Source organism: Meriones unguiculatus, chromosome 19 (genome assembly GCF_030254825.1).
Source record: "Meriones unguiculatus strain TT.TT164.6M chromosome 19, Bangor_MerUng_6.1, whole genome shotgun sequence".
Taxonomy (NCBI): Eukaryota; Metazoa; Chordata; class Mammalia; order Rodentia; family Muridae; genus Meriones; species Meriones unguiculatus.
Window position 1 is genome coordinate 16,272,975 of NC_083366.1, and position 26,165 is coordinate 16,299,139.

The 26,165-nt window shown below is 43.9% G+C and overlaps 1 protein-coding gene across 4 annotated transcripts in view; it reads right to left on the bottom strand.

Annotated features, from left to right (window-relative positions):
* Positions 1-23,923, bottom strand: part of Dhtkd1 (dehydrogenase E1 and transketolase domain containing 1) — a 41,951-nt gene extending 18,028 nt beyond the window's left edge. For 2 of the 4 annotated variants that reach the window (XM_021656516.2, XM_060372884.1), the window contains exons 1-10: positions 23,670-23,923; positions 20,251-20,325; positions 13,048-13,203; positions 11,362-11,573; positions 10,214-10,408; positions 8,952-9,221; positions 7,920-8,091; positions 5,275-5,473; positions 2,908-3,220; positions 798-882 (exon numbers count right to left, since the gene is read on the bottom strand). In XM_021656516.2, the coding sequence (XP_021512191.1) occupies positions 798-882; positions 2,908-3,220; positions 5,275-5,473; positions 7,920-8,091; positions 8,952-9,221; positions 10,214-10,408; positions 11,362-11,573; positions 13,048-13,203; positions 20,251-20,325; positions 23,670-23,823 (1,831 nt within the window). In that variant the 5' untranslated portion in view covers positions 23,824-23,923. The remainder of the gene's footprint in view (positions 1-797; positions 883-2,907; positions 3,221-5,274; positions 5,474-7,919; positions 8,092-8,951; positions 9,222-10,213; positions 10,409-11,361; positions 11,574-13,047; positions 13,204-20,250; positions 20,326-23,669) is intronic. The other 2 variants (XM_021656517.2, XM_060372885.1) reach the window with 1 other exon arrangement.
* Positions 23,924-26,165: the final 2,242 nt, after the last annotated feature.

Below are 26,165 nucleotides of genomic sequence, written 5' to 3' on the forward strand. Positions count from 1 at the left end.
AGTTCTGAGCCTATACGAAGCTGCTTGTGCTCACCTATAATTCCAGCTACAGAGTGACCTTAAGTCTCTGCCCTCCTTGGGCATGAGTCTGTGCACATGCCCATATACAGATATACAAGTACACATCATTAAAAGCGGTAAGTTGGGGCTGGAGAGATGGCTCAGAGGTTAAGAACACTATCTGCTCTTCTAGAGGTCCTGAGGTCCATTTCCAGCAACCACATGGTAGCTCACAACCATCTATACTGAGGTCTGATGCCCTCTTCTGGTATGTAGGTGCATGTGAAGACAGAGCATACATATACATAAAAAAATAAATAAATAAAAATCTAAAAGCAGCAGGGCGTGGTGGCACAACACCTTTAATCCTAGTACTTGGGAGGCATGGGCAGCTGGATTTCTGTGAGTTTGAGGCCAGTCTAGTCCAGGACAACCAGAGCTGTTACAGAGAAACTCTGTCTCAAAAAAAAAAAAAAAATCTAAAAGCAGTAAGTGTGTGTGTGTGTGTGTGTGTGTGTGTCTTTTCTATATTTGAAGGTCTAGTAAATGTAAAATTTGTAAGAATGGAGTGTCATTTCCGGCCCTAAAGAAACCTCTCCAGTGCATCCAGGAATACCCTGTGTAATTGTTATGAAACTGTAATGGAAGTGCTCAGCATGCCTTAGAACTAAGGAGTATTGTCAGGAAACACATCTTAAAAACCTTCTGATCAGCGGAAGTGGCATGCGGCCATTGAAACTCAGAAGATCACAAGTAGAGTTCAGAGCGTCTTCTACCGGCTGTGACAAATATCTTACCTTCAGCAAGTAAGGAACCCAAAGCAAGGGTTTCTGCTGTGGCCCAGTCTAAATGTGTTCCATTAGTCACCTTCTCCATTCTTGACTGCAATAAATTAAGAGGAGGAAAATAAAACAAACTTTTAAGACCCCACAGCCTGAGGGCTGGAGAGAGAGCTCCATGGTTAAAAATGCTTCTTGCTCTTGCAGAGGGCCCAGGTTTGATTCCCAACATCCATATGGTGATACACAATCGTCTATAATTCCAGTTCCAGGGGATCTGGTCCCCTCATCTGACCTCTGCAGACACCACACACACAGGTGGCGCGTGTGCATACATGCAGGCAAAACACTCATACACATAAAGCAAAAGGAATAAATCCAATTTTAAAAATAATTTTTAAAAGAATCCACATCCTTTTCTGTCCTTTTCTTTGTCTTTTCTTTCTCTCCAGCATTGGAGTCTGAACTCTGGGATTTACCTCTGGCAGGTAAATACTCTGTGTGGTTTGTTTGTTTGCTTTTTAAAGATTTGTGTATTTATTATGTATACAATGTTCTGCCTGCAGGAATGCCTACAGGCCAGAAAAGAGCACCAGATCTCATCATAGATGGCTATGAGCCACCATGTGGTTTCTGGGACCTGAACTCAGGACCTCTGGAAGACCATCCAGTGTTCTTAACCTCTGAGACATCTCTCCTGGCCCTACTCTATGTGTTATACACAGTTTTAAAACATGCAAAATTAAGCATGCAGTCAGGAAGGAATCACCTCTGCTGAGGTGTGAGGAGATGGAAGCAGAGAGGAAACTTTACCTATAACGTTTTATTTTTTTTTAGATTTATTTATTTTTATTTATGTATATGAGTGTTTTGCTTACATGTATGTATGTATGTATACCATGTATGTGCCTGATATCTTCAGAGACCAGAACAGGGGTCAGATCCCCTGTGACTGGAGCTACAGATGGTTATTGGCCAGCCTGTGGGTGCCAGAAACTGACCCTGGATCCTAGGAAAGAGCAGCCGGGTACTCTTAACTCTTAGACCAGCTCTTCAGCTTCAAATTTTCTATTTAAGCCATTTTCTATTTCATGTATTTTGTTTGTAAGAGTTCCTCTAAAACAGGGATAACTAGAGAGATGGCTCAGTGATTAAGAACACTGGCTGCTCTTCTAGAGGATCCGGGTTCAATTCCCAGCACCCACACGGCAGCTCACAACTGTCTGAAACTCCAGTTCCAGGTGATCCGACACCCTCACATAGACATACATGCAGGCAAAACACCAAAGCACATAAAATAAAAATAAATAAATAATTTAAAAATTCAGAGTCCTGATAAAATACAAACTTAAGAACAAAGGTAGCATTTTAAAATAGTTCAGAGGACACAGTTCTGTACCAGTAGTTGTCAGCCTTTGTGACCCTGTAACAGTTCCTCATATGGTGGCGACCCCCAACCATAATTATTTTTGTTGCTACTTCCTATCTGTGAATTTTGGTACTGTTATGAAACATAATGTAAATCTCTGTGTTTTTGATGGTTTTAGGTGACCCGTGTGAAGGGGGTTGGCTCCCCAAAGGAGTCACAATCCACATGTTGCAAACCACTGTCCTACATCCATGCTTCAGGATGTTAAAGGCCTTTAACTCTTTGTTTTCCTAGTTTTAACAACAGAAAGTTCCACCCTGTTAAAAAAAAAAAAATCAGCTATAGGCAAAACAGGATGTTGAACACAAGACAATATGTAAAACCTGCGTATGCTGAAGGGTATAAATGGTCATCTTTGGAATACATCTTTTAGGGTATTTAAGAAACCTGAAAGAATTATAGTGTTTTCTGTTCACTAGTTAGAAAAATCAGACATATCTGTATGTTTTAAAAAATGAGCATGCATTTCTTTGTGTGCATTATGTGCTCAGCATACATAAAACCTCGTAGAGGAAAACAGAAGTGAAGAAAATCTCAATCAACAGATTTACAGCTCCAAAGCCAACATGAGCATCAGCCACTACAACCCAGTAACAGACAATAACTGTTTCTCAGATCAGCAACCGAAAGCATCAGAACGTCCGTCCCTTTGCTGAGCACAAATCAGAAGCAGTAAAGGATGACGTCGGGGCTTCCCACCTGCACATACATCTTTAGCAGCTGGCTGTGCAGCTGCAGCTTCTCTGGAACCTCCACGGACTTCATGCCAACGAACCGCAGGAGCTCCAGAGGCACACCCGTGTTCCAGGTGGTGACGCACGCTTCCGGCTGCACCAAGCCCTGCCAGCAGGCCCGCAGGTTAGTGGCAGGCGGGCTGTAGTGAGCCACGTTGGCCAAGTGATCATTTAACTTGGTATAGTAGGAGGCTTTTATGTCAGCAACCTCCTCCTGGGTCATGAGTCCGCTGGCGATGAGCTGCTCTGCATAGGTATCAGGGATGCTCTTTCGGGCTCTGTTAGAGAGAGATGGAGAGTGGGGAAGAGAGACAGACAGGGTCAAATACACACAATTCTAAGGGAGTCATTGCCAAGGCACTGCCGGATGTTATCATCCTTAAAAGTCACTGAAGAAATGTTCTGGAACAAGATACAGATGCTGGCTATAAAACACTGTAGTCTATTAAATGTTACAGAACTGTTATTTTTAATATACTGCAGGAAGCTGGAGACACACCTCCACAGTCTCAGTGTTGGCCGCTCTCTCATAAGGATCCAAGTTCAGGGCTTAGCATCCATGTCAGGTTGCTCACAAAGGCCTGTAACTCCAGCTCTAAGGGACCAGATGCCCTCTTTTAGCCTCTACGGAAACATGTTCACAGAGATATTTACACATGTATTCACGTGTGTATACATAGTCACAGAGATAAACACACATAAGCTAAAATAAAAGAAAACGTCTGGTAATGCTAGCTAGTCTAATCTAATTGTTAAACTCTGGGTCACTGAAAGAAATCCTGTGTTGAAGGAGGTGAAGGGCATTCCTGAGAAGAACTCTCCTCTCCTCACCTACCCACATACAAATTAAAAAACAATTTCTCAAACTATTTACTCTCAAGTTAGAAGCAGGTCGCTGGGTACAGTTTAAAGAAGTGAATCGTGGAAGTCCTCCTCCTAACCCTGCCAGTCATACTAACTAGCCTCAAGCAAGGTCTATCCAAGTCTCCTTACCTAGTCCCATCCTCTATTTAATGAGGAGACATGAAGGGCTGGAGAGATGGCTCAGTGGTTAAAAGCACTGGTTGCCCTCCCAGAGGTCCTGAGTTCAATTCCCAGCAACCACATGGTGGCTCGCAACCATCTATACTGAAATCTGGTGTCCTCTTCTGGCGTGCAGGTGTACATGCAGACAAAACATTGTACACATAATAATGTTTAAAAAAAGAAAAGACTTGTAGAAAGGATCCTTTTTTTAAATGAGACATGAAGTGTAAAGGATCAGGGGCACACTTGAGCCTTGTAAGATGACTGCTCTGCTTTCTAAAAGACAGGCACAGTTCAGCTGTTCATCCCACTTCAAAGAATCTGTCAAAAGACAATGGGGATGCGGGCCCACAGAGAGCGAAGCACCAACCTAAGTGCATGCATGGACTGGACCCAGGCCCCCTACACTTATGGAGGTGATGGACAGCTCCATCTTCGTGTGCCTCCCTTACCAACTGGAGTGGGGGCTGTCACTGCCATGCCTGCTATTGGATCACTCTCCCCTACCTGGGCAACCTTGTCTGGCCTCAGTGGAAGAGGATGTGCTTAGTCCTGATGCTACATGAAGTGGTGGGACAGGATGGCATGGTGGCTTAGGAGGGGAGAAGGGACTCCTGAGAAGAAGGGGAGAGGAAAATCGGGAAAGAGGGTGAGGAGTGAGACTGGGAGGAGAGGGCAGAGGGTGTTAGTATACTGTTCTTGTGGAATGTATACAATTTACCCTTGTTCATTCAAATGCTGATTTCTCTCCCCCACTATCTGGTTTTAATCTGGACATTGCATTGTGATGCTTATTCTAAGTCTCAAGTTTGTGTAAACATGCCACCATTTTTCTTTGTGTTGTCAATTTAAACAACCAGCCCCAAGGCTGAGCAATAGTTACTCCATCCTAAACCTCCAAGCCCACATAGTTCTCTACCATTCAGATTTCACCCATTATACTTGCTTTTAGCCATATCTTAGGTCCGGTCCCATCTCTCCATGTGGTTTCAATCGGGATGTAAAGTGAATAAATAAACAAATTTAAGATAAAATATTAACTTTTAAAAAGATAATAGGGGTGCAGGCTGGCAAGAAGACTCAGCTGATACGGGTTTGATTCAAAGGACCAACATGGAGAGAACCAATTACCTCAAGTTGTCCTCCAAACTCCACATATGTCCGCTCTTGCACATTTCTGCACATATCTACACACACACACCTCACATGCACCTAGGCTGAATCTCCACCACCACAAAAATGACTCCTTGATTGATGGAGGCGGAGTAGGTGAGCCTGTATGTTAAAGGCAGATTGCTAAGTGTACCTGATGATCTTGTACATGGCTGGGTTGGTGAAGAAAGGCTCATCAAGCTCATTATGACCCCACTGCCTATAGCATAACAAATCAACAATCACGTCCTTGCGGAACTGGCGCTGATACTCAAAAGCAAGTCGGGTAGCTCGGACCACTTCCTCCGGATAGTCTCCATTGACATGGATGATGGCACAGCCTACTACCTTTCCTAAGGAAGATAAGATTTAAAAAAATGGCCAGTTAAGGTGGGTTAATATTACACATTTCCCAAGACCCGCTTGCTTAAGTGGGACGACAGCCTTCAACACGGACCTAGTGTAGCCTGGTTGTCATGAATGCAAGCTCTGGAGTTCAGCTGACTAGTCTCAGATCCATGACTTACTGCGTGACACTGGAAACGTGAGAAATCTGTGTTGAGGCTAGCGAGCAAGCTTAAGAGCACTGGTTGCTCTTCCAGAGGACTGGAGTTCCAGCACCCACACACTGGCTCACGACTGTCTGCAATGCCAGCCCCAGCAGGACCCAACACTGTCTTCTGGCCTCCATACATGCACCTGTAAGGATATGCGCCTACATGTGTGTGCACCTACATGTGTGTGGTGCACAGCCGTACAGGCAGGCAAAACACCCATGTGTATAAAATAAAAATAAAAAGATAAAAATTCACAGTGTAGCCTGGGCTCTGAGTGACACTGTCAGGATTTCCTGAACTAATGAGTATAAAGTGTCACTGTCTCACAGCGCTTTGTACACTGACAGTTGACATTTATTTCGTTACTGTTGTTATTATGATTTTCTTCCTGAGACAAAGGCATGAGTCCTAGGAAAAGATTTTTCTTCCAAGGGAATTCTTGAAAGTGTCTTTCCTGTGCCAGACAATTCAAAAGGCATCTAGCCCAAACGCTAGTTATAAAACTGGTTGACTGATCCTTTCACAGGGTTGTGAAGTATGAGTAGGCAATGAAGCCCTGACGCAGTGCTAAAACTGCTGTTTCCACAGATTAAAATAAGTGGACTTTGATTCTTTAGAACTAACTTCTAAATAGACTGAGTAAATTTACTGGGTGAAAGCTGCCTCTTTTTCCTCACTCTGACTACTCTAAGTTTGAACAGTCTAAAGGTAATTACTCTAAGGCTGCACCAACTGCACAGCTCTTTGGCTTCTACCAGATAATTCAGTTGAGCACGGAAGCAGTCTGGGACGGATCTGTCTCAGCCCCATCCTTGTCTTAGCTCCTCTGATTTACAAGCTCACAGTTGAGGATGAAGTGCAGCCCTATGGAAGGATGTTTACCTATCATCCATAACACTACAACGAGTCCTACGGTGGAGTGCTCACCTACCATTTATCCTGGTGTTCAACTAACCCCATATAAATCAACAGCGTACAAACTAAAAAATGAATATGTATTTTGGTAATTATCAACAACTACTGACCATATCTAACTTCAAAAACTTAAAACTTAATTCCAGCACTTGAGAGGGTGTTGATTTGAAGAAGAAAGGCCCCCATAGGCTCATATGTTTCAGTGTTTGGTTCCCAGTTGGTAGGCTGTTTAGGAAGATTAGGAGGTGTGACTTTATTGGAAAAGGTTTGTCACTAGAGGTGCGCTATGATGTTCCAAAAGCCCACACCAGGCCCAGTCTCTCACTCTCTGCCACTCGCTTGTGGATCAGATGTCAACTCTCAGCTACCGCTCCAGAACCATGCCTGCCGCCTGTCATGAGCCCCTAGACCAACACGGTCTAGGACTCATCCGCTGAAACTAAAAGCAAGCCCTCAATTGTTGGGGAAAGTTGGTCTGATGCTTATATTTTGATGCTACTGGCCCTCAAGATGTGGTTCCTGCCTGAATACACCTATGCTTGTTGTGTAAACCTGTGTAAGACATTATTCCTAGTTGACTGATTAAACCTAAAACCTAGGCAGGGCAGAATGGGGTAGGTGTAGCTAAGGTTCCCAGGCTTTGGGAACAGGAGAATCATGGGAAACAGATAGGTGGACAGGGAGAGAGGAGGAAGGAGGACGCCAGGATGGGTACTGTGTAGGCTGGGACAAAGGACTACAATCAGGCCCAGATAAAGAATTCAAGCAAGTACTTGTAAGAGTATGGATGGAAAGTAGCCCAGGTAAGGATGGTTCAGGAGGATGGCATTGGATGGGGAGGTGGGAGGTGGATGGTGAGGTTATTGAGACAGCGTAGGTGAAATATCTGCCCAGCCCAAGGTGAATAAGGCATTTACAAAATTTAACATTTACGTCTTATTATTTGTGACAGCAGGTTAAATAATACCACCGTGATAATAATAGTGCTAATAATAAAAAATTATAAAGCCCAACACCCATCTGATTTACAACAACACCCAATTAAATGCTTCCTTTTAAAAGTTACTAAGGTCATGGTGTCTATTCACACCAGTAGAACAATAACTAAGGCAAGGAGGTAGAGGCAGGTGGATCTCTGTGAGTTCCAGGCCCGGCCGGGTTACATAATGGCAAGCTCCAGGCCAGCCAGAGTTTCACAGTGAGGCCTTGTTTAAAAACAAAATATTAAGATGGGATAACCAGCAGGACTCGTTATTCCAGACGAACCAGGAGTTTCTCCACAAACTCCCTGTCTGGCTGACAATGTCAAGTGTGGTGCGCTACATACCAATGTCGCTGCTGTACAGGGATGACCTTCCTCTTTCTGCTGGAGTCGTGTAACCTAGCTGGTTATTGACTATTAGGTGGACACTTCCACCAATTCTGAAATGTGGGAGGTTGGAGAGCGTGAATGTTTCAAGAACAATCCCTTGGCCGCAGAAAGAAGCATCGCCATGAACCTGAAACATGCACAAGACGGAGGAAATAAGGAATTGATAAACTTGGGTTTTCTGATAGAAACAAGCTGTTTTAAAATATTAACAGGAATACAACACCATCTCATGACTTCTTAGTGTGTTTAGACTTATCTCAAAAGCACTTTTCAAAGGCTCCTTATCATTTCTTCCTGTTATCACTGTACTCCAGACCCCTGACTCCTCATGTCCATGAACATTCTAGCATCTGCAGCAGCACTAGGGGAGGGATGGCTACTACATATATGCACTGAAAGCATCGCTCTAGGGATTTTTTTTCTCTATGCTAGGGATTGAACCCATGAACTCATGCTTCTCAGGCAAGCAATCTACCACTCAACTACAGGCCTGGCTTTAGCTCTTGGAAGTGCTGCTTGAAAACAGCTTTAAGAGCTGGGCAGAGGTGGTGCATGCTTTAATCCCAGCACTCAGGAGGCAGAAGCAGGTGAGTTTGAGGCAGCCTGGTTTACACAGTGAGTACAAGACAGCCAAGGCTATACAGAAAATCCAGAAGAGGAGGAGGAAAAATGGGTTTGAAAGATCAAAATGTTATTCTGAAAGGATGTCTAAAACATGCTAATCTTCTAGAATATTCAAAGCCACTAGATCAGAATGTCACCAGGAAACCTGGTAGACAAGGTGGTTGGATAGGAAACTTTCTTAAAAATCTGCTGCAAATAATAAACATATTGTGAAAATTTTGACAAAAAAAAAAACCTGAAATCCAGAATTCCATTTTCTCAAAAGTGTCACTCCACTTTGCTCTTGAATATCTGCACTCTCCTGTCACATCTATCAACCATTGCTCTTTCCAGTCTTTCCTCCCTCCCCAGACCTCCAGGCACCTGCAGGCAAATGACTTTGTCCCCGGGTTGAGCAGAACTATGTGGCGAGTAGTCACCGTCTTCAAGAGACTGCTGCCTGCCACGGGTCTTCCCTACAGCCACAGGGTTCACAGCTTCCAAGTGCGAGGGATTAGGCAGCATGGTCACATGCAGTGGGTGGTGAGCACCGAAGTCCAGGTCCACCGAGGAGGTCAGATGGGACAGGACATCTCCTATGGCTGCAGCATTTTCTGGAAATTCGCTTAAGCCACGCATTTTACGGAACATCAGCTATTAGAACAAACACACAAGATACGAAACAAGTCTTCTTACAGTGGAGTCTAAGGTGAGCTTAAAGAAAGATGACCATTATGTAAATTCTTTTATAATTAATACAAACACGCATTACTTAAAGATAGATGCAGATTTCTAGCGGCAGGGTCACTCAGAATTACTTGGAGTTCTTCAGAATCAAATGAGTATCAACATTTTTACATTATTTTTGTTGTTAACTACATGCATACGTGTGTGTGGGCCTGTATATATGTGGTTATGTGCCCATGAGTGCAGGCACCCACAGAATGCAGAAGAAACTGGACCCTTCAATTAAAGAATCAGTCGCCTGAAATGTGGCTGGTAGGTGGTTTCTATTAGACACCCAGTAAGACTCCCTGGAGCCCACCATCATAGGTCCTAGGAACTAAACTCAAGTCTCCTACAAATAGGCTCGTAACTACCTCCATGTCTATCGGGTCCCTAGTGGCCTGGGTAACTGCATTTCCACTTCAGCACTACTGTTGTCATGGCAGCCTGCCTGCTGGTCCCAAAGTCCACCTGCAGGGCACAGATGCCAAAGGACTGCACAGTGGGGGTATGCACCGCCTGAGACAAAGAACTCTGGGTGACTGGGCAACGCTGAGTGGAAGCAATGGCCTTTCCCAGAGAGCAGCCTCCAGTTGTTTATCCAACACCAGTGGTTAGCCCTGAGATCACACACACGGTAACACGGCAGGGACTGAGCAGGTTGGATTTACGCATTAGGGAGCACAGGAGTGTGGGGGTGGGTGGAAAGGGGGGTGTAACAACAATTAAAGAAAAAGAGATCATAAATTTGAGAGAGAGCAAGGAGGTGTGTGGGAGGGTCTAGAGGGAGAAAAGGGAAGGGGGAAAATGGTATGACTATGAGTTTTAAATTAAAAATTACTATTAAAAGATAAAAATAAAATAGTAGTGCACGGATATTAAAAACAAACAAACACAAAGCACGGAGACAGGACCCTTACCTCTGGAGGTAACTGCAGAAGGCCCGTCAACAAATTCAGCCTCCCTCTGTGGGGCATCCCAATAATGACATCAGTCATACCGCTGTAGGCTGCCGACTTCAGCAACTCATGAAAAAAGCCCATCATGCTTTCGGCCCCTTCACCTCCATATCTCTTCACTGTGGCAAACTTGGTGGCCAAAAAGTGGTCAAACTCCTATGGAACAGACACATTAGCTGCCGGAAGGCAGTCAGTGCTCAGGCGGAAGGCACATTAAGTTCCATGTGTTGTAAGAAGGCCCCACATTATTCCAGAGGTGACATCTGAGTCCCCTCACTACGTATCCAGGGAGAGAGACATTACAGTATAGCACTGCTCTGCTAGGGACCCTTGACTCAGAAGGAGCTGTAAAGAGAGGAACCGGAGTAGTGGATCTTGTATCTCAGAGTAACCTCCTACTATATTAGTTTTTCCAGACTTAAGACCAGAATTTGCTATCTGCTGCTTGGCCAACACTCTAGTTTTCTTTGCACCAAGGTCTAACACTATGCAGCTACTCAAGATGGTGCTGCTCTTTTCTGTTTGACATGCCTGAGCCCTGACCACAGCCCTGGCGATGCAGTTCCACTCATTTAAATTGAGATCCTCTGCTAAGTAGTTTAGCAATCTTCAGGAAACAAGAAGGGATGTATAATCTTAAGGACTCTGTCAATTTTTACAAAATAAGCGGACAAAACGTATTCACTACTTTGACAACAACAGCTCGGGTATCTGGTAATGTATTTTGCTTCTACTTGGAGTGGAGAGTTGTTCAGTCTGCTAGGCCGAAGCAATGAGGAGCGACGGGGTGAGGTCTAATGCCTTCTTTTCCTCTCTTCCGTAGCTGCTTACCTTTGTGGGAAATGAGAAGACCTGGTCCGCTGACACTAGCCAGCACTTATTTTTACCACTTCTAGTTATTTATAGCTGTAAGTATCTGTGTGCCAGGATGCACGTATGAGTGCAGGTGCCCTCAGAAGCCACAGGCATTGGGTCCCCTGTTGCTGGAGTTAAAGATGTTTGTGAGGAACCATGTGGGTACTGGAAATTAAATCTGGGTCCTCTAGAAGAACAGCAAGTGTTTTTAACCACTGAGCCACCTCTCCACCCCTAGCTGATACTTTTTATACCTGAGATTCTAGCAATAGTTTTGACAGGTGTTTTCGCTCTTCTGTGGTAAACGTGTCCTTTCTCAGCTCCTCAAGCCTTCTGGCAAACCAGTCTTTCTCCTCCTGACTCTGAAGCTGCGCGGTTTCTATAGAAATTGACCCACAGTAGACATGGTTCAAATAGGCTAACACTTCCTCAAGAGAAGCCTCTTCTTTGCCCATGTTCAACAGTCCTATGAAACAGAACCAAAGGGATGATTTCAAAGAACAGTCAGCCATACAGAAGATAAACTGTAGAACAGAAACAGGACACCATTGCTGCTTTAGTTGTGAGCACCCCATTAGAAACCGAATTGTCAATGATTAGTAGTATTTCCTTTTAAAAAACAACTGTGGGAAATCATACCCAGGGTCTCTCACATAACAAGCAAGCACTCTGCCACTGAGGTACAGCCTCTGACCCATCTAGACCTTCTCAAAAGGCAAATTCAAAATTACGGTTGATGGCCATAAGGTAGCAAAACTTGGATGGGAGGAGGCCTTCTTCATGAGGATGGCTCTCTCACGTTATGTTGAGTTTTGAGTGTATCATAATTTCAGAAATACATCTCCGCGTAGAGCTCTTGCCTAGCAGACACAGGCTGCCAGGCCTCACTCACAACAACACTGATAACGTAAGTAATGCAATAAAATGATGACTTCTGATTCAGGTCCAATTTTTTTTTTACTCTGCTTTGTTTTGTTATTAGTTTAGTTCCCAGGGCTGGGAAAGGAATGGAATAAGAAATTTGGGCTTTGGAATGAAAGCAGCCTCGGTGGCTTCCCTGCCTCTGCCGTTTTCTGAGAGTGTTTCCATCGGTGGTAGTTCGAATGAGAAGCACGCCCATAGGTTCAGACACTGGAATACTTGGTCCCCAGGTGGTGCTGTTTGGGTAGTTGAGGCCATGCGGGAGGAAGCATGTCAGCAGGAGTGGGCTTTGGGATCTAAAAGCCACACGCCACTCCTAGTTTAGGTGTGTGCTGTCAGCTTGCTGCTCCAGCTTCATGCCTGCCGGCTGCCACACTTCCCCACAGAAGTGGGGAAAGATTCTTACCCTAGAGAACCATGAGCCCAGATAAACCCTTCCTTCTATAAGGCACCACCTCTAAACTAAGCAAAGCAATAATGACTTCTAGGAGCAGTTATTAAAATGAAGCGGCGTTCTATACGCAAAGTGTGTGGTGCCGACATGTTTGGGTTTTTAAATACTGTTGTTTATGTATGGGTGGGAGCACTGTGCATTTTTTGCCATGGAGGAAATAAGACCATTCTAGAACTTCAAGAGAGCTCCAACTTGAAAACAACTCAGTGTGCCCCCCCTTGTCCCATCACCCAGTGCTTCTCAGCCTATGGGTCACAACCCCATTGAGGGTCTAATGACCTTTACACACAGGGCCGCCCAAGACTATCAGAACCCAGATATTTACATTATGATTCATAACAGTAGCCAGAGAAAGTAGCAGTTATACAGTAGCATCAAAAGTAATTTAGGACTGGGGGGGTCCCCACAACATGAGGAACAACTGTATTAAAGAGCTGCAGAGTTAGGGAGTTTGAGAACCACTGCCTTTACTTCATGGAAGTCTCCAATCTGGGGCATGCAGCTCTACAGGACAGAACAAGGCACTCTACGACAGCTCCCTGCTCACAACCACGTGCCACCTTACCTGTGGTGGTGAAGGGTCCTTGGAGTGTCTGTACAAGGGCTTGGATTTCGGGTACAGTATCCAGCAAGGCTTGTCCAGGGAAGAGAGGGTTGATCTGGGCAGCTTTGTGGCCATGCTCACAATATGCTGTCACCAGCCTGGCAAGGCCATGATCAACTAAATTGGGAGAATGAAATAGCACAATTGATGCTCAGAAACCATACAAACACTTGTCACCAAAGGATGGCCTTAGACACATAACACACTGTTCCTACTTACATCTACCGGTGATTTTTCAGGACTAACACTCAGATGCTACGTAAACACTCATTTTCTTAAATTTATCGCATGATAGCTAAAGTCCATGGAAGCAAAACAACAGCAAACAGGAAAGGAGCTAGAGCCATAAGTGCATGTCTATAAAACTAACCGCACATGTGATAAACATTAGAAAAGAATATTCAAAATTGAGAAGCATTATTTCTATGCTTACATTAAAGACAACAGCCCCCTTTCTTGCCTGATTAGTGCAGGTGTTTTAGATCTTAGACTGCACATAAAAAACAGAGCAGGGCTGGAGAGATGGCTCAGAGGTTAAGAGCACTGTCTGCTCTTCCAGAGGTCCTGAGTTTAGTTCCCAGCAACCACATGGTGGCTCACAACCATCTCTAATGGGAGCTGATGCCCTCTTCTGACATGCAGGTGTACACCCAGATAGGGCCCTCATACATTAAATAAATAGATAGAGCTTTAAAAACAAAACAAAACAAAACAAAACAGGATTATGCTGGGCATGGTGTTGAATGCCCTTAATCCCAGCACTTGGGAGGCACAGGAAGGCAGATCTCCGTAAATTCAAAGACAGCATAGTCTACAGAGTGTGTTCCAGGACAGCCAAGGCTACACAGAGACCCTGTCTCAAAATACCAAAATCAAAATCAAACAAAACAAAAAACCCAAGGCTTGAAAGATAACTCAGCAGTTAAGAACACTTGCTAGTCTACAGAAGACAAGGTTCAGCTCTCAGCATCCACATGGCAGCTCCCAACCTTTTGTAGCTCCAGTTTTGGGGGACTCAGAGCCCTTTTTTGGCCCTTTCAGGAACTAAGCACATACATAGCACACGTACATACATGCAGGCAAAACATTTACATATATAAAACAAAAAGCTATCTATATGTCTGCCTGTCTGTCTATTTATCTATCTATCTATCTATCTATCTATCTATCTATCTATCTATCTATCTATCTTTCTACCTACCTGTCTGTCTGTCTGTCTATCTATCTATCTAAAGATAATCTTTATACACACACATACATGGTTGGAGTTACAAATTTGGGAGGCAGAAGCAGATGGATTAAAGCCTACAAAGTAATTCTAGGCCATCCAGGGATACAGAGGGAAACCTTGTCTCACACAATCAAACAAACAAACAAACACACACAACAATAACAAAGCTAGGTAACACTCCCAAATCAATGCTATGTTTCCTTTTCCCCGTAAGTGCTGAGGACAAAAATCCAAGGCCTTGAACTTGTTAAGCAAGTACTCCACCATAAGGTCAAATACCCAACCTCACATTTCCTTTGTTAAAAAATATATGTATTTATTTTGGCAAGGGGCATATGCATGCTAGACCATGCATGCAGAAGTCAGAGGACAACTTTCAAAAAAGAAAAAACTGTTTTCTCCTTTTACAAGGGATCAAATTTAGGTGCTCAGGCAGCCACATCTCATGTGCCATGTTACTGACACTCTTCTTCTTATGGACTCCAGACACAGTTATTTTATGAAACTGTAGACAAGGAAATAACCTTAATTATCTTGCCACTCATATGATGCAAAACTATTATAGAATGATATAGACAAGCTGGGCACAGTGGCTTCCTTCTGCAATCCAGGCATCCTGGGGATTGCTATGACTTCAAGGCCATCCTGGATTACGAAGTAAGGACAAGCTGGGTTACTTAGAGAGACCCTGTCTCAAAGAAAGCATCTATAGATGACAGACTGGGAAAGCAACTCCGTGGAAGGGAGCTTGGCTAGCATGGGTGACGCCCTTGCTTAGTCCCCATCACCTAAACAAACAATTAACTAATTTATTAAAACAGTTCAGTAAAGTTAGGCTGGGGTGATGGTACATGCCTTCAATCCCAGCACTCAGAAGCAGAGGGCATGGCGTTCCGTGGGTTCCAGGACAGTTAGTGCTACAACTTAGTGAGGCCTGAAGAAAATAAAACTCTTCAAACATCTCTTAGGGACAATTACTGCCATGCAATGGTTTCCGAGCAACATGTGTGCTTTGGCCTGTATTCTATGTGTTGCCCAGTTTGCCTCTTTCACATGAGGAGAGATCAGGGATGCAGTGATCAGAGGACATGTTTGCATCAGCAGCAGCATATTCCCATGGCTCTGGTTTGCTTCCTTCTTGAATCTTTATTTTTTTAATTAATTTCTTTAATGTTTGAGTGCTCTATCTGCATAGATCCCCACATGTGAGAAGAGGGCATCAGATCTCAATATAGATGGCTGTGAGCCAGCATGTGGATGCTGGCAATTGAACTCAGGACCTCTGGAAGAGCAGCCAGTGCTCTTATTCACTGAGCATCCCTCCAGGTGGCCCCTGCTGGACATGTCCTCTAGTTTCAGGAGACATGCTTTCAGATATCGATCTTTACTGGGGACAGCCAGAGCTAAGTTCTATTCCTTGAGACTGAAAAAAAAAAAAAACAGTGAAAAGAAAACTGCTGTTTGCAAAGGACTATGGCAAAAACATCAATCTACATCGATCACTTTGTTGTTTACCATAAATAAAAATGGCACAAGGAACACACACCTGTGCTTCAGGAAGGAAAATGCTAAGTCATCCAGCCTGAAGTACACCATCAGCCAGTTTAAACTAAACTTAGTATTTCATTTAAAAGCCAGGCAACGGAAAGATGGCTTAGCAGTTAGGAATTCCAGCTGCTTTTTCCTGGTTCAATTTCCAGCCCTCACACAGCAGCTCACATCCTTCTGTTACTCTAGTCCCAGGGGATCTGACCTCTCTCCCTTCACATCTGGGCTTTTTTTTTTTTTAATGTCTCCTCAATTTTCCAAGTGCTTTGGTTACAAACATGTACTACCATGTTTGACTCTTTTGTTTTAGTTTTTGTTTGTTTGTTTGTTTTTCACTTTTGTGTTTTGGGACAGGGTTTCCCTGTCTGAAAAACTGTTGTTCCTTATAGGTGGTAATCCTGTTCTGGAGGTGACAGAGCATCTGGGTTATAAGGACTAGTTGGTGGATGTCAGCTCCTCGGGCCAGGCTTTAGAGTTACGGTCATCTTCTGCTTCCTGATCAAGCAAGATGTGAGGAGCACCCCCTCAAACTCCCCCACTATGGTGCTGCCCTAGCTGCCATGCCTTCCCCTCTATAACAGACCGACTCCCCTGAATCTTGAACCAAAATAAACCCTTCCCCTTTGATTTGTTTCTGCCACGTAGTTTGTAACGTAGCCAACACAGTTTTTAAATGATACTTAAAAAAAAATAATAATGAAAATCCAAATTCATCCATGATAAAATGTTTACTCTTCAACTCACCTCCACTGTGAATGGGAAATTTAGATAAATAAATCCAAAATCGATGCATAAGATTCTGAGCACAAATAAATAAGAAAAATAAAGTACCTTGGCAACTAAGGTTTACAGAGGCCAAAGTACATGCTATCACCAAGAGTAAACTACAAAAGGCAAAGTTTAACTGCTGAGAACACTAACAAGCATCTCAACCCAAGAGCTTTCTAAAGGTAAATTTAATATTCCCGTAAATCCCCAGTGCGAAGGAATGCTTAGTGAGTGCTGTGGGCACCCCAGGCAGCTGCCGAGTGTAAGCAAGAGAAACATACAAAGGGTGAAGAAGGGCAGTGAGGTGCACAGCCTGGAACATCCCTCATTTCGTTCCCTCTTGTTGCTTTTCTTTTGAGTCAGGTTTTTTCCTATGTAGTCTAGGCTGGCCTTGAACTTGTTATCCTCCTGTTTTAGCATGAGAATGAATTTGCAGGTATGTCACCAGCTTGACCACTGTGTTACTTCTGAAATGTCAAAGTATTCATTTCCAGAAGGGTTTGTTTATCATTTTACAAATACCCCAAAATTTAATACATCATCCATAATAGAAAAATAGTTCCTCTGGATTGATTTTACTTTCACAGCAACTGATAAACATGAAAAACACTAAAGCCAAGCTCATGGCTTCATCTGACTCCTATTCTTTAACTGGGTGGTGGTGGCGGGATATGCTTTAATCCCAGCACTGGGGAGGCAGAGGCAAGTGGATCTCTGAGTTCAAGGCCAGCCTGGTCTACAAAGCAAGTCCAGAACAGCCAAGGCTATACAAAGAAACTGTCTCGAAAGCTCAAAAAAACTTTTTTTTCATTTACTTACTCACTTACTTACTAATTGTGTGTGTGTATGTGTTGGTGTGTGCAGAAGCTGAAAGAGGGTGTCAAATCCTGGGAGCTGGAGTTACTCAAGCTTGTGATCTGCCCAAAAAAAGGTGCTAGGAACCTAATTCCAGTTCTCTGAAATAATATCAAGGCTGTTAATCACTGAGCCGTCACCCCAGCCTCCAGCCTTCCAATTAAAAGAGCTATTAATATACTTGGCCCAGAATTTAAGGACATATCCAAAAAGATTGCATTACAGCAAAAAGCATAGAAACAATGCATTGGCCCATATCTAAAAGGCTTCTCTTGATACTCAATGTTCTCTTGATACTCAATGTTCTGGTTGTATAAGCTAGATTCAAAAAAATCCCAAATCTCTCTGTCTCTGTCTCTCTCTCTGTCTCTCTGTCTCTCTGTCTCTCTCTCTGTCTCTCTCTCTGTCTCTCTCTCTCTCTCTCTCACACACACACACAATTTGCATGAGCCAAGCATGGTGATGCATGCCTATAAATCCCAGAATACAGGCAGCTGAAGTAGGAGAACTACCAAGAGTTGAAGGCCAGTCTAGGCTACAATAGCAAGTACCAGATTAGCCAGAATTACAGAGCGTGACCATGTCTGAAAAAAATAAAACAAAATAAAATAAAAACTGTATACATGAAACATTTATTATATATGTTTATATTTCTTTTTAGCCTTAATTTTTATTTTATGCATATGGTGTTTTGCTTTCGTGTCTGTCTGTATATCACATGTGTACCTGGTGCCAGCAGAGATATGACTTCATCATATCTCTTATTAAAAAATAAATAGTGGGACTGGAGAGACCAGAAATTAAGCACACTGGCTGCTCTTCCAGAGGATCCAGATTTGATTCCTAGCACCCACGTGGTGACTGATAACTGTACCTCCAGTCCCAAGGATCCTCTTCTGGATTCCACTGGCACCAAGCACAATTGGTACACAGACATAAATACATTCAAAACACCTATACACAGAAAATAAAAATAAATAAATCTTAAGGAAGGAAAGAAGGAAGAAAACATGAGGTCAATTGAAAGCGATCTGACCAACAAATGGGTAGTAATTCAGCACTATTCACTGGAAGGTCTCCGTGTCACAGCACCTAGAAGACAGAGTATATAGCAGGGAGAAGAGACAGGACCAGAGACAGGAGCTCCAGGCAAAGTGCTTGTCGCCCATGTCTTAGGTCCTGAGTGGATGCTCAGCATCAGGATAATAAAATAATGTCAAGAATAGCAGTTCCGGAGAGGCTGTCAGGTTCACTCATCTCTTCTTAGGCTATAGCACCTGCGAGTAGCATGGCTTTGTGTTTGTTTGTTTGTTTGTTTGTTTTTAACTTAAATATGTTTACTCAGTATCTGCTATACACGGAGTACTATAGTAGACACCAAAGATTTAGATATGAAAAAAATAGATATTCTGTACATGCAGAACACATATTTATACATATTCTATACACAAAAAATACATATTCAGGTATGGGAAAATACATACTCTATATTGTTCAAGTTTTTAAACACCAGTGAGTTGAAAGAAGAAATAGTGAATCTTAGGGGAGACATACTTCACCTGATGTAGCTGGCCTTTCGTATGCAGCACAGCATTGTCATTTATGAAGTTCAAGGGGCTGGAGAATGACCCAACGGTTAAGAGCACTTGCTACTCTTGCAGGGGTCACAGGTTCAGTTTTCAGCACCATACTGGGTGGCTCACAACCACCTATTACTGCAGCTCTGTGCATGTGTCACACACATACATATAAAATAAATAGAAACTGCTCAAGTTGCTCTCCCCCAAAACACACACACACACACACACACAGAGCAGAAAAACAAAACATGGAGCTAGAGATAGAGTCCATTTGGTAGAATCGTGCCTAGCTTCAGGTTCAAGCCCTAGCACCACATATACTATGCTCAGCACTGAAATCCTATTATCTGGGAAGTGGAGTCAGAAGGATCAGAAATTCAAAGTTATCCTCAGCTAACACGGTAAGTTAAAGGCCAGCCAGGGATTACAGACCCCCTCTAAAATAAACATGTAAATAAATTAAAATAAAATCTTAGCTGGGGAAGTGGTGGTACACACCCTTAGTCCCAGCACTAAAGGCAGATCTCTTGAGTTCAAGGCCAGCCTAGTCTACACAGCACTTCCAGGACAGCCAAGACTACAGAAACAAAGTCTCCCAATGTTTAAGTAACTGAGCTTTCAGCTGTTACCAAGCCCCTCCTGAGAGAGCAAGTTCTCCCTCGGAGGTGGAAAGCCACATGGTGACAGAAGGAAGGACATGTACAAAAAATCAACTCCAGACATATGTGTCTCCCCTTACCAGCCTGACGCTCCCCAAATCATTCTCATAGTCTTCCAAACAACTATTAGCCTGGGTTTTCCCCATGGACAGCTTAATTCAGTAGGTCAGTAGGACATGAAAGAAAAACTCAGAGGCCATCAAAGTAGCTTTATGTTGAGGGCCCACTCACATAGCGTTAAACACAGGCATTGCTCCTCCACATACAACACACATCCCTTATGACCAGCCAAAGGTGGACGCACATAGGCACGCAGTCCCATCTCTGGGCTAAAGGCGTATGTAGCTCAGTGGTACAGCACTTGCCTAGCAAGCGCAAAGCCTTGATCTCCAACACAATAAAATACACAAAAAAATACATATTCAGGTATGGGAAAATACATACTCTATATTGTTCAAATTTTTAAACACCAGTGAGTTGAAAGAAGAAATAGTGTCTGAATCTTAGGGGAGACATACTTCACCTGATGTAGCTGGCCTTTTGTATGGGGGTGGGAGGTCATGTTTCTGAACTTCAGCCAAGCTCACTGAATTAGGATCTGGATAAAAGGAAAAACAAAAACAAAAAACCCTAGCGCTGGGAACTGGCATTTTAAACACTAAAATCACTGTTAGTACCACATGAGCTTAAGAATAATGGATATGAATTAGAGGGAGCTAAAGAGTTGCTCAGTGGCAAGACTGTAGGTTCGAACAACACAGAAAAAAAAACAAAACAAAAACCTACACTGAATTTACAAAGTGAAAGAAAATATCTATACCCTGCAAAGCCAGAACAATCTAGTTGGTCAAAATGCTTTCCCTAAAAATATTCAACTAAAACTGGCTCAGTATAGCTGGGCATGGCGCGGCACACCTTTAATCCCAGCACTCAGAAGGTGAAGGCAGGTAGATTTCCAAGTTTGAGGCCATTGTGGTCTACAGAGCTAGTTCTAGGACAGCGCCACTGAGAAACGCTGTCTCAAAGAATCAAGAAAATAAAATTGACTACATACAAAAGAGAGATGAGGTTTATTTGCAGTGGTCCAAGGTAAAAAGCAAACAAAATACTCAAGGTTCCAATGTATGAAGAAAGAGTCAAAGGTCTGTTCAGGCACTTACAAGATAAAGAGGATTTGTATGTTTTTGTGTGACAGGTTCTCACTGTGTAGCCTCAGCTGGCCTGGAACTTGCTCTGTAGAACAAGATGGCATTGGACTCACAGAGACCGCACTGCCTTTACCTCTCCAGTGCACAGATTAATGCCATGCACCAAGCCTGAGAGAGGAGATTGTCAACATTAGAATCTCAATCAAAGATGCCAACTGGGGGAGGGTGGCACACACCTTTAATTCCAGCGCTTGAGAGGCAGAGGTAGGCAGATCTCTGAGTTTGAGGGTACCCTGGTCCTCACAAGTTTCAGACCAGCCAAGGTTGCATAGTGAGGCACTATCTCAAACAAACAAGAAGTTAACTCAAGGCCAGAGAAATGGCTGAGTAGCTACACGCATTGTTGCTCTTCCAAAGGACACAGATTAGATTCCCAGCACCCACAAGCTGCCTCACAACCATCTGTACCTCCAGTTCCAGGAGATCCAATGCCTTCTGCTGGCACCAGGTGCGCACGTGGTGTACATACATACATGCAGGTAAAGCTTATACACATAAAATAAATAACTATAGAAGATTGTAGCAAATACATAAGCGTAATTTTTCTTGTTAGTTTTTGTTTTTCGTGACAAGGTTTCTCTGTGGAACCCTGGCTGTCCTGGAAGTCATCGACATAGTCTGCCTCTGCCTCCTTAGTGCTGGGATTAAAGGCATGCACCACCGAGCCTGCTGCCACCACCACCACCACCACCACCCGGCTACACGAAGAATTTTTTAAAAGATGCCAATGGTTTAATCTGCATTTTTCTACTGTATGAGGACAAATAATGATAGAATAATAACTTTATCCTTTTTTTTCTTTCCTTTTTGTTTTTCAAGAAAGGGTTTCTCTGTGTAGCCTTGGCTGTCCTGGACTTGCTTTGTATACCAGGCTGGCCCCGAACTCACAGAGATCTGCCTGCCTCTGCCCCCTGAGTGCTGGGATTATAGGCGTGCACCACCATGCCCAGTTTAGAATAACTTTATAACATAAACCAAATACTATTCTTTGACCTAAGGCTGCAAAATAATTCCAAAGCTGGTATTCCTGCTGGCTAATGTGTCAAAACCTACCAGCAACATGGTTGCAAGTTCAGCAGTTTTAAACTGCTAGCCAGGGACAAACAGTACCACTGTTGTCTAGGATCAAGTACCAACTGCCCTCTTGCAAGTAGCACAGAGATGTCATCTGTACACAAACTGGCCCTGGAATGTATTCTCCAGTTAAAAGCTAGGAGATCAAAGAGCCTGTCACTGAGTTCATGTCAGAGACAGCCCCTGCTCCCCTTACTAGGGTACCCGCTTGGACACTGAGCTGCCATGGGCTACATCTGAGCTGGTGGTCTAGATTATCTCCATGCATGGTCCTTGGAGTATCAGTCTTTGAAGACCCCCCGAGCCCAGATTTTTTGGTTCTATTGGTCTCTTTGTGAAGCTCCTGTCCCCTCCAGGTCTTTCTATTTCCCCCTTCTTTCATAAGATTCCCCACACTCTGCCCAAAGTTTGGCTGTGAGTCTCAGCATCTGCTTTAATACCCTGCTGGGTAGTCTTTCAGAGGCCCTCTGTGGTAGGCTCCAGTCCTGTTCCCTGTTTTCTCCAGCTTCCATGTCTATTCCATTTGCTTTCTGAGTGAGGACTGAGAAACTTCCTTAGGATCCTCCTTGTTTAGCTTCTTTAGGAGTATAGATTTTAGTATGTCTATCCTGTATTATATGACAAATATTTACTTATAGGTGAATATATACCATGTGTATCTTTCTACTTCTGGGTCACCTCACTCAGGATGATCTTTTCCAGTTCCTACCATTTGCCTGCAAATTTCATGATTTCCTTGTTTGTAATTGCTGAGTAGTATTCCATTGTGTAAATGTACCACAATTTCTGCATTTGGGTTGTTTCCAGCTTCTGGCTATTGTGAATAAATATGATCTTTTCTAGTTCCCACCATTTGATCACCTCCCCCTAGGGGGAGTGCAGCTGTACCAGAGCACAGAGGGCAACGCAGCCAGTCCTGATGAGACCTGATAGGCTAGGGTTGGCTGGAAGGAGAGGAGGACCTCCTCTGTAGGTGGACTGAGGTGGGGGGCATGGCAGTAGAAGAATGAGGGACAGTAGGGTTGGGAGAAGGTGAGGGAGGGGGCTACAGCTGGGATACAAAGTGAATAAATTGTAATGATCAAAAAAGGAAAAAAAAAATTAAAAAAAGAGCTGGGAGATCTTAGAACCGGTCTCTTCCTACAGACTCGACTCGTCTCTGCAAAGAACTAAATCCCCACTTCTTTATGGGAAAGGAAGAAAAATGAGAAGTTGAAGCCAGACGTACATGCTGGCTAAACACCAATGCACATAGAATAAATAAAAATAAATAAGTTATTTTTAAAAAAGAAAAAGAGCACGCCTTTAATCCCAGCACTTGGCAGGCAGAGGCTGGCAAGTATCTGTGAGTTTGAGGTCAGCCTGGTCTACAAAGTGAGCCCAAGACAGCCAGGGCTCACCAAAACACCACCGCGAATAAAAACTGCAGTTGTCCCCAAACCAGGACCCAGCAAGAAAGATGGGGAGATTACTTGAAAACAAAGCTCAGGGACGCCCAACTGTGGAAGGTAGACAGCTCGGAGAATGCGCGCGACACTGACAATGCCCACACCTTCCTCCCCCTATCTCCTTAGCTCTCCCAGGCTGCTCTCCTTCACAGAGAAGCTCCCTGGAGCCCAGCACCCACTTGTCCCTGCCCTCCACCAACAGTGTCCCTAACCTGAGAGGTGTGCACGGTCGCCTCGGGGTTCGCTGTTCTCGGCTTTCCTAGGCCGGTAGCCATAGACGCCCCTCTCCGTCTGGTAACTGCGCCGGAGAAGCGGGACGGCCCGGCGGAGCGCTCTCCTTGCAGCTGCCACAGTGGCCGAGGCCATCTCCAGTCTGGGCCCTGAGATGCGAAGCAAGATTGGCAATCCAGGAGCTGCAGCCAAAGCCAGAGCAAGCGTCGCGGGAGAGGCGAGAAAGACCCTGGATGCACCACGTGAGCCCGAGGACACACCCCCAGGACACCGCCCCCGGGCCTCATTGGTCGAGGGGCCGGCCTCTATGAACCACTCAAAGGCTGGAACCTGCTTAGCCACGCCTCTTATCCAGCTGGTCAGTGGGCGATTCTCGGGCCAAAGGGCTCCTGGATTTGGACTCTGTGCAAAGTTGGTAGCCGAACAGCTTACTGGTACCAAAGTAGAACTGTAATCCTGAAGTCTCTTGCCGTAAGATTCATCCTCTGCTGGAAACTCGAGGCTACCGACATGTAGTTCTCCTTACAGAAAGGACAAAACAGGGGATGCAAATAGAAAAAATTGGGGGAAAGAAGAAAACTCAATTTCACCATTTTTTTTTTAAGTTAGTCTACAAAGCGATGGGTTTCATTACTGCATTTCTGTTTGTTTTTCGAGACAGGGTTTCTCTGTGTAGCCTTGGCTGTCCTGGACTTGCCTTGTAGACCAGGCTGGTCTTAAACTCACAGAGATATCTGCCTGCCTGTACCTCCCTAAGTACTGGGATTACAGGCGTGCTCTTTTTCCTTTTTTAAAAATAAATTATTTCTTTTTATTTTATTTGCATTGGCGTTTAGCCAGCATGTACATCTGCGTGAGAATGTCAGATCTTAGAATTACAGACCGTTGTGAGCTGCCATGTGGGGGCTGGGAGTGGAACCCTGTTCTCTGGAAGAACAGTCAGTGCTCTTAACCACTGCACCATCTCTCCAGACCCTTATTACTGCAGTCATGCTTAGTTCCCTATTCATGCTTTGTTCCCTAGGGTCCTCCTTCTTTCCTCCCCTACCCTTCCCCTTTGACGCCATCGCCTTTCCTATAGTTCCCTTAGGCTGCCTCCTTTCTTCTTTCCTTTTTTTTTTTTTTTTTTTGAGTCAGGGTTTCTCTGGACCAGGCTGTCCTGGAACTCATTCTGTAGACGAGGCAGGCCTTGAACTCAAAAGGTTTGCCTGCCTCTCTACCTCCTGAGTGCTGAGCTCAAAGGCCTGTGCTGCTGCCACCACCCGGCTAGGGTCTTCTTATATTAGTGCTATGATATAAGGAAACTTCTATATCAAGCAAAATATAGAGGAAGCTACAGCAGCTGAACAAGCCTTCCACTGGGCAGATATCAGGCTACAAGTTCTAATTCCATCTTTACTATTAAATGTCCATGTAGTTATTTATACTTTATTTTAAATCAGCATATATTATTTGTGAAGACTGGTGAAATTAACCCTAACATTTTCACACACACATATTTTGTACTCTGATGGAACTTGTCGCCCCATTCACCTTCTCTAACCCTAGCCCCATTACTTCTTCCTTCCCCCGAAATATGTCCTCTTCCATTTCCATGGTTTTTATAATGTTTTATGTCTATGAGTGTTTTACCTATACGTATGTCTGTGCACCACATATGCACCTAGGTGCAAGCAGCACCTATGGAGGCATGAAGAGGGCATGAGCACCTCAGGAACTGGAGTAACAGATGGTTGTGAGCCACCATGTGGGTGCTAGGAATCGAAGCCAGATCCTCTGGAAGAGTAGCGAGTTGTCTTAACTGCTGAGTCATCTCTCCAGCCTTTTCATGTCTTAAAAAATTATATATATACATATATATATAATCTACGTATGAAAGAAAAAGCACTTTGTGTATTTCCTTCTGAGCCTGGCCTACTTTCCTTAACTTGATGTGGTGGTTTGAATAGGAATGGTCCCCAGAGGCTCATATATTTGAATGCTTGGTCACTAGCAAGTGGCCCTACTTTGACAGGGATTGGAAGATGTGGCTTTGTTGGAGGAAGTGCATCACTGGGGGTGGGCTTTAGGGTTTCAGAAGCTCAAACCAGGCCCTGTCTCTCTCTCTGCCTGCTGCCTGAATGTAGAACTCTCAGGGACATGTCTGCCTGCGTGCCGCCATGCTTATTACCGTGATGATAATGGACTAAACCTCTGAAACTGTAAGCTAGCACCAATTAAATGCTTTCCTTTATACAAATTACTGTGGTTAAGGTGTCTCTGCACAGCAATAAAACTTTAACTAAGACAAATAATGGTTTCTGTTTTCCTGCAAATGACATGATTTTATTCTTTACTGCTGGAAACTCTCTCTCTCTCTCTCTCTCTCTCAAAATGGGTTTTAAAAACCTCAAAGCTTACACCTGTGACACACCTCCTTTAACAAGACCACACCTCCTAAACCTTCTAAAACATCCCTCAAACTGGAAATCAAACAT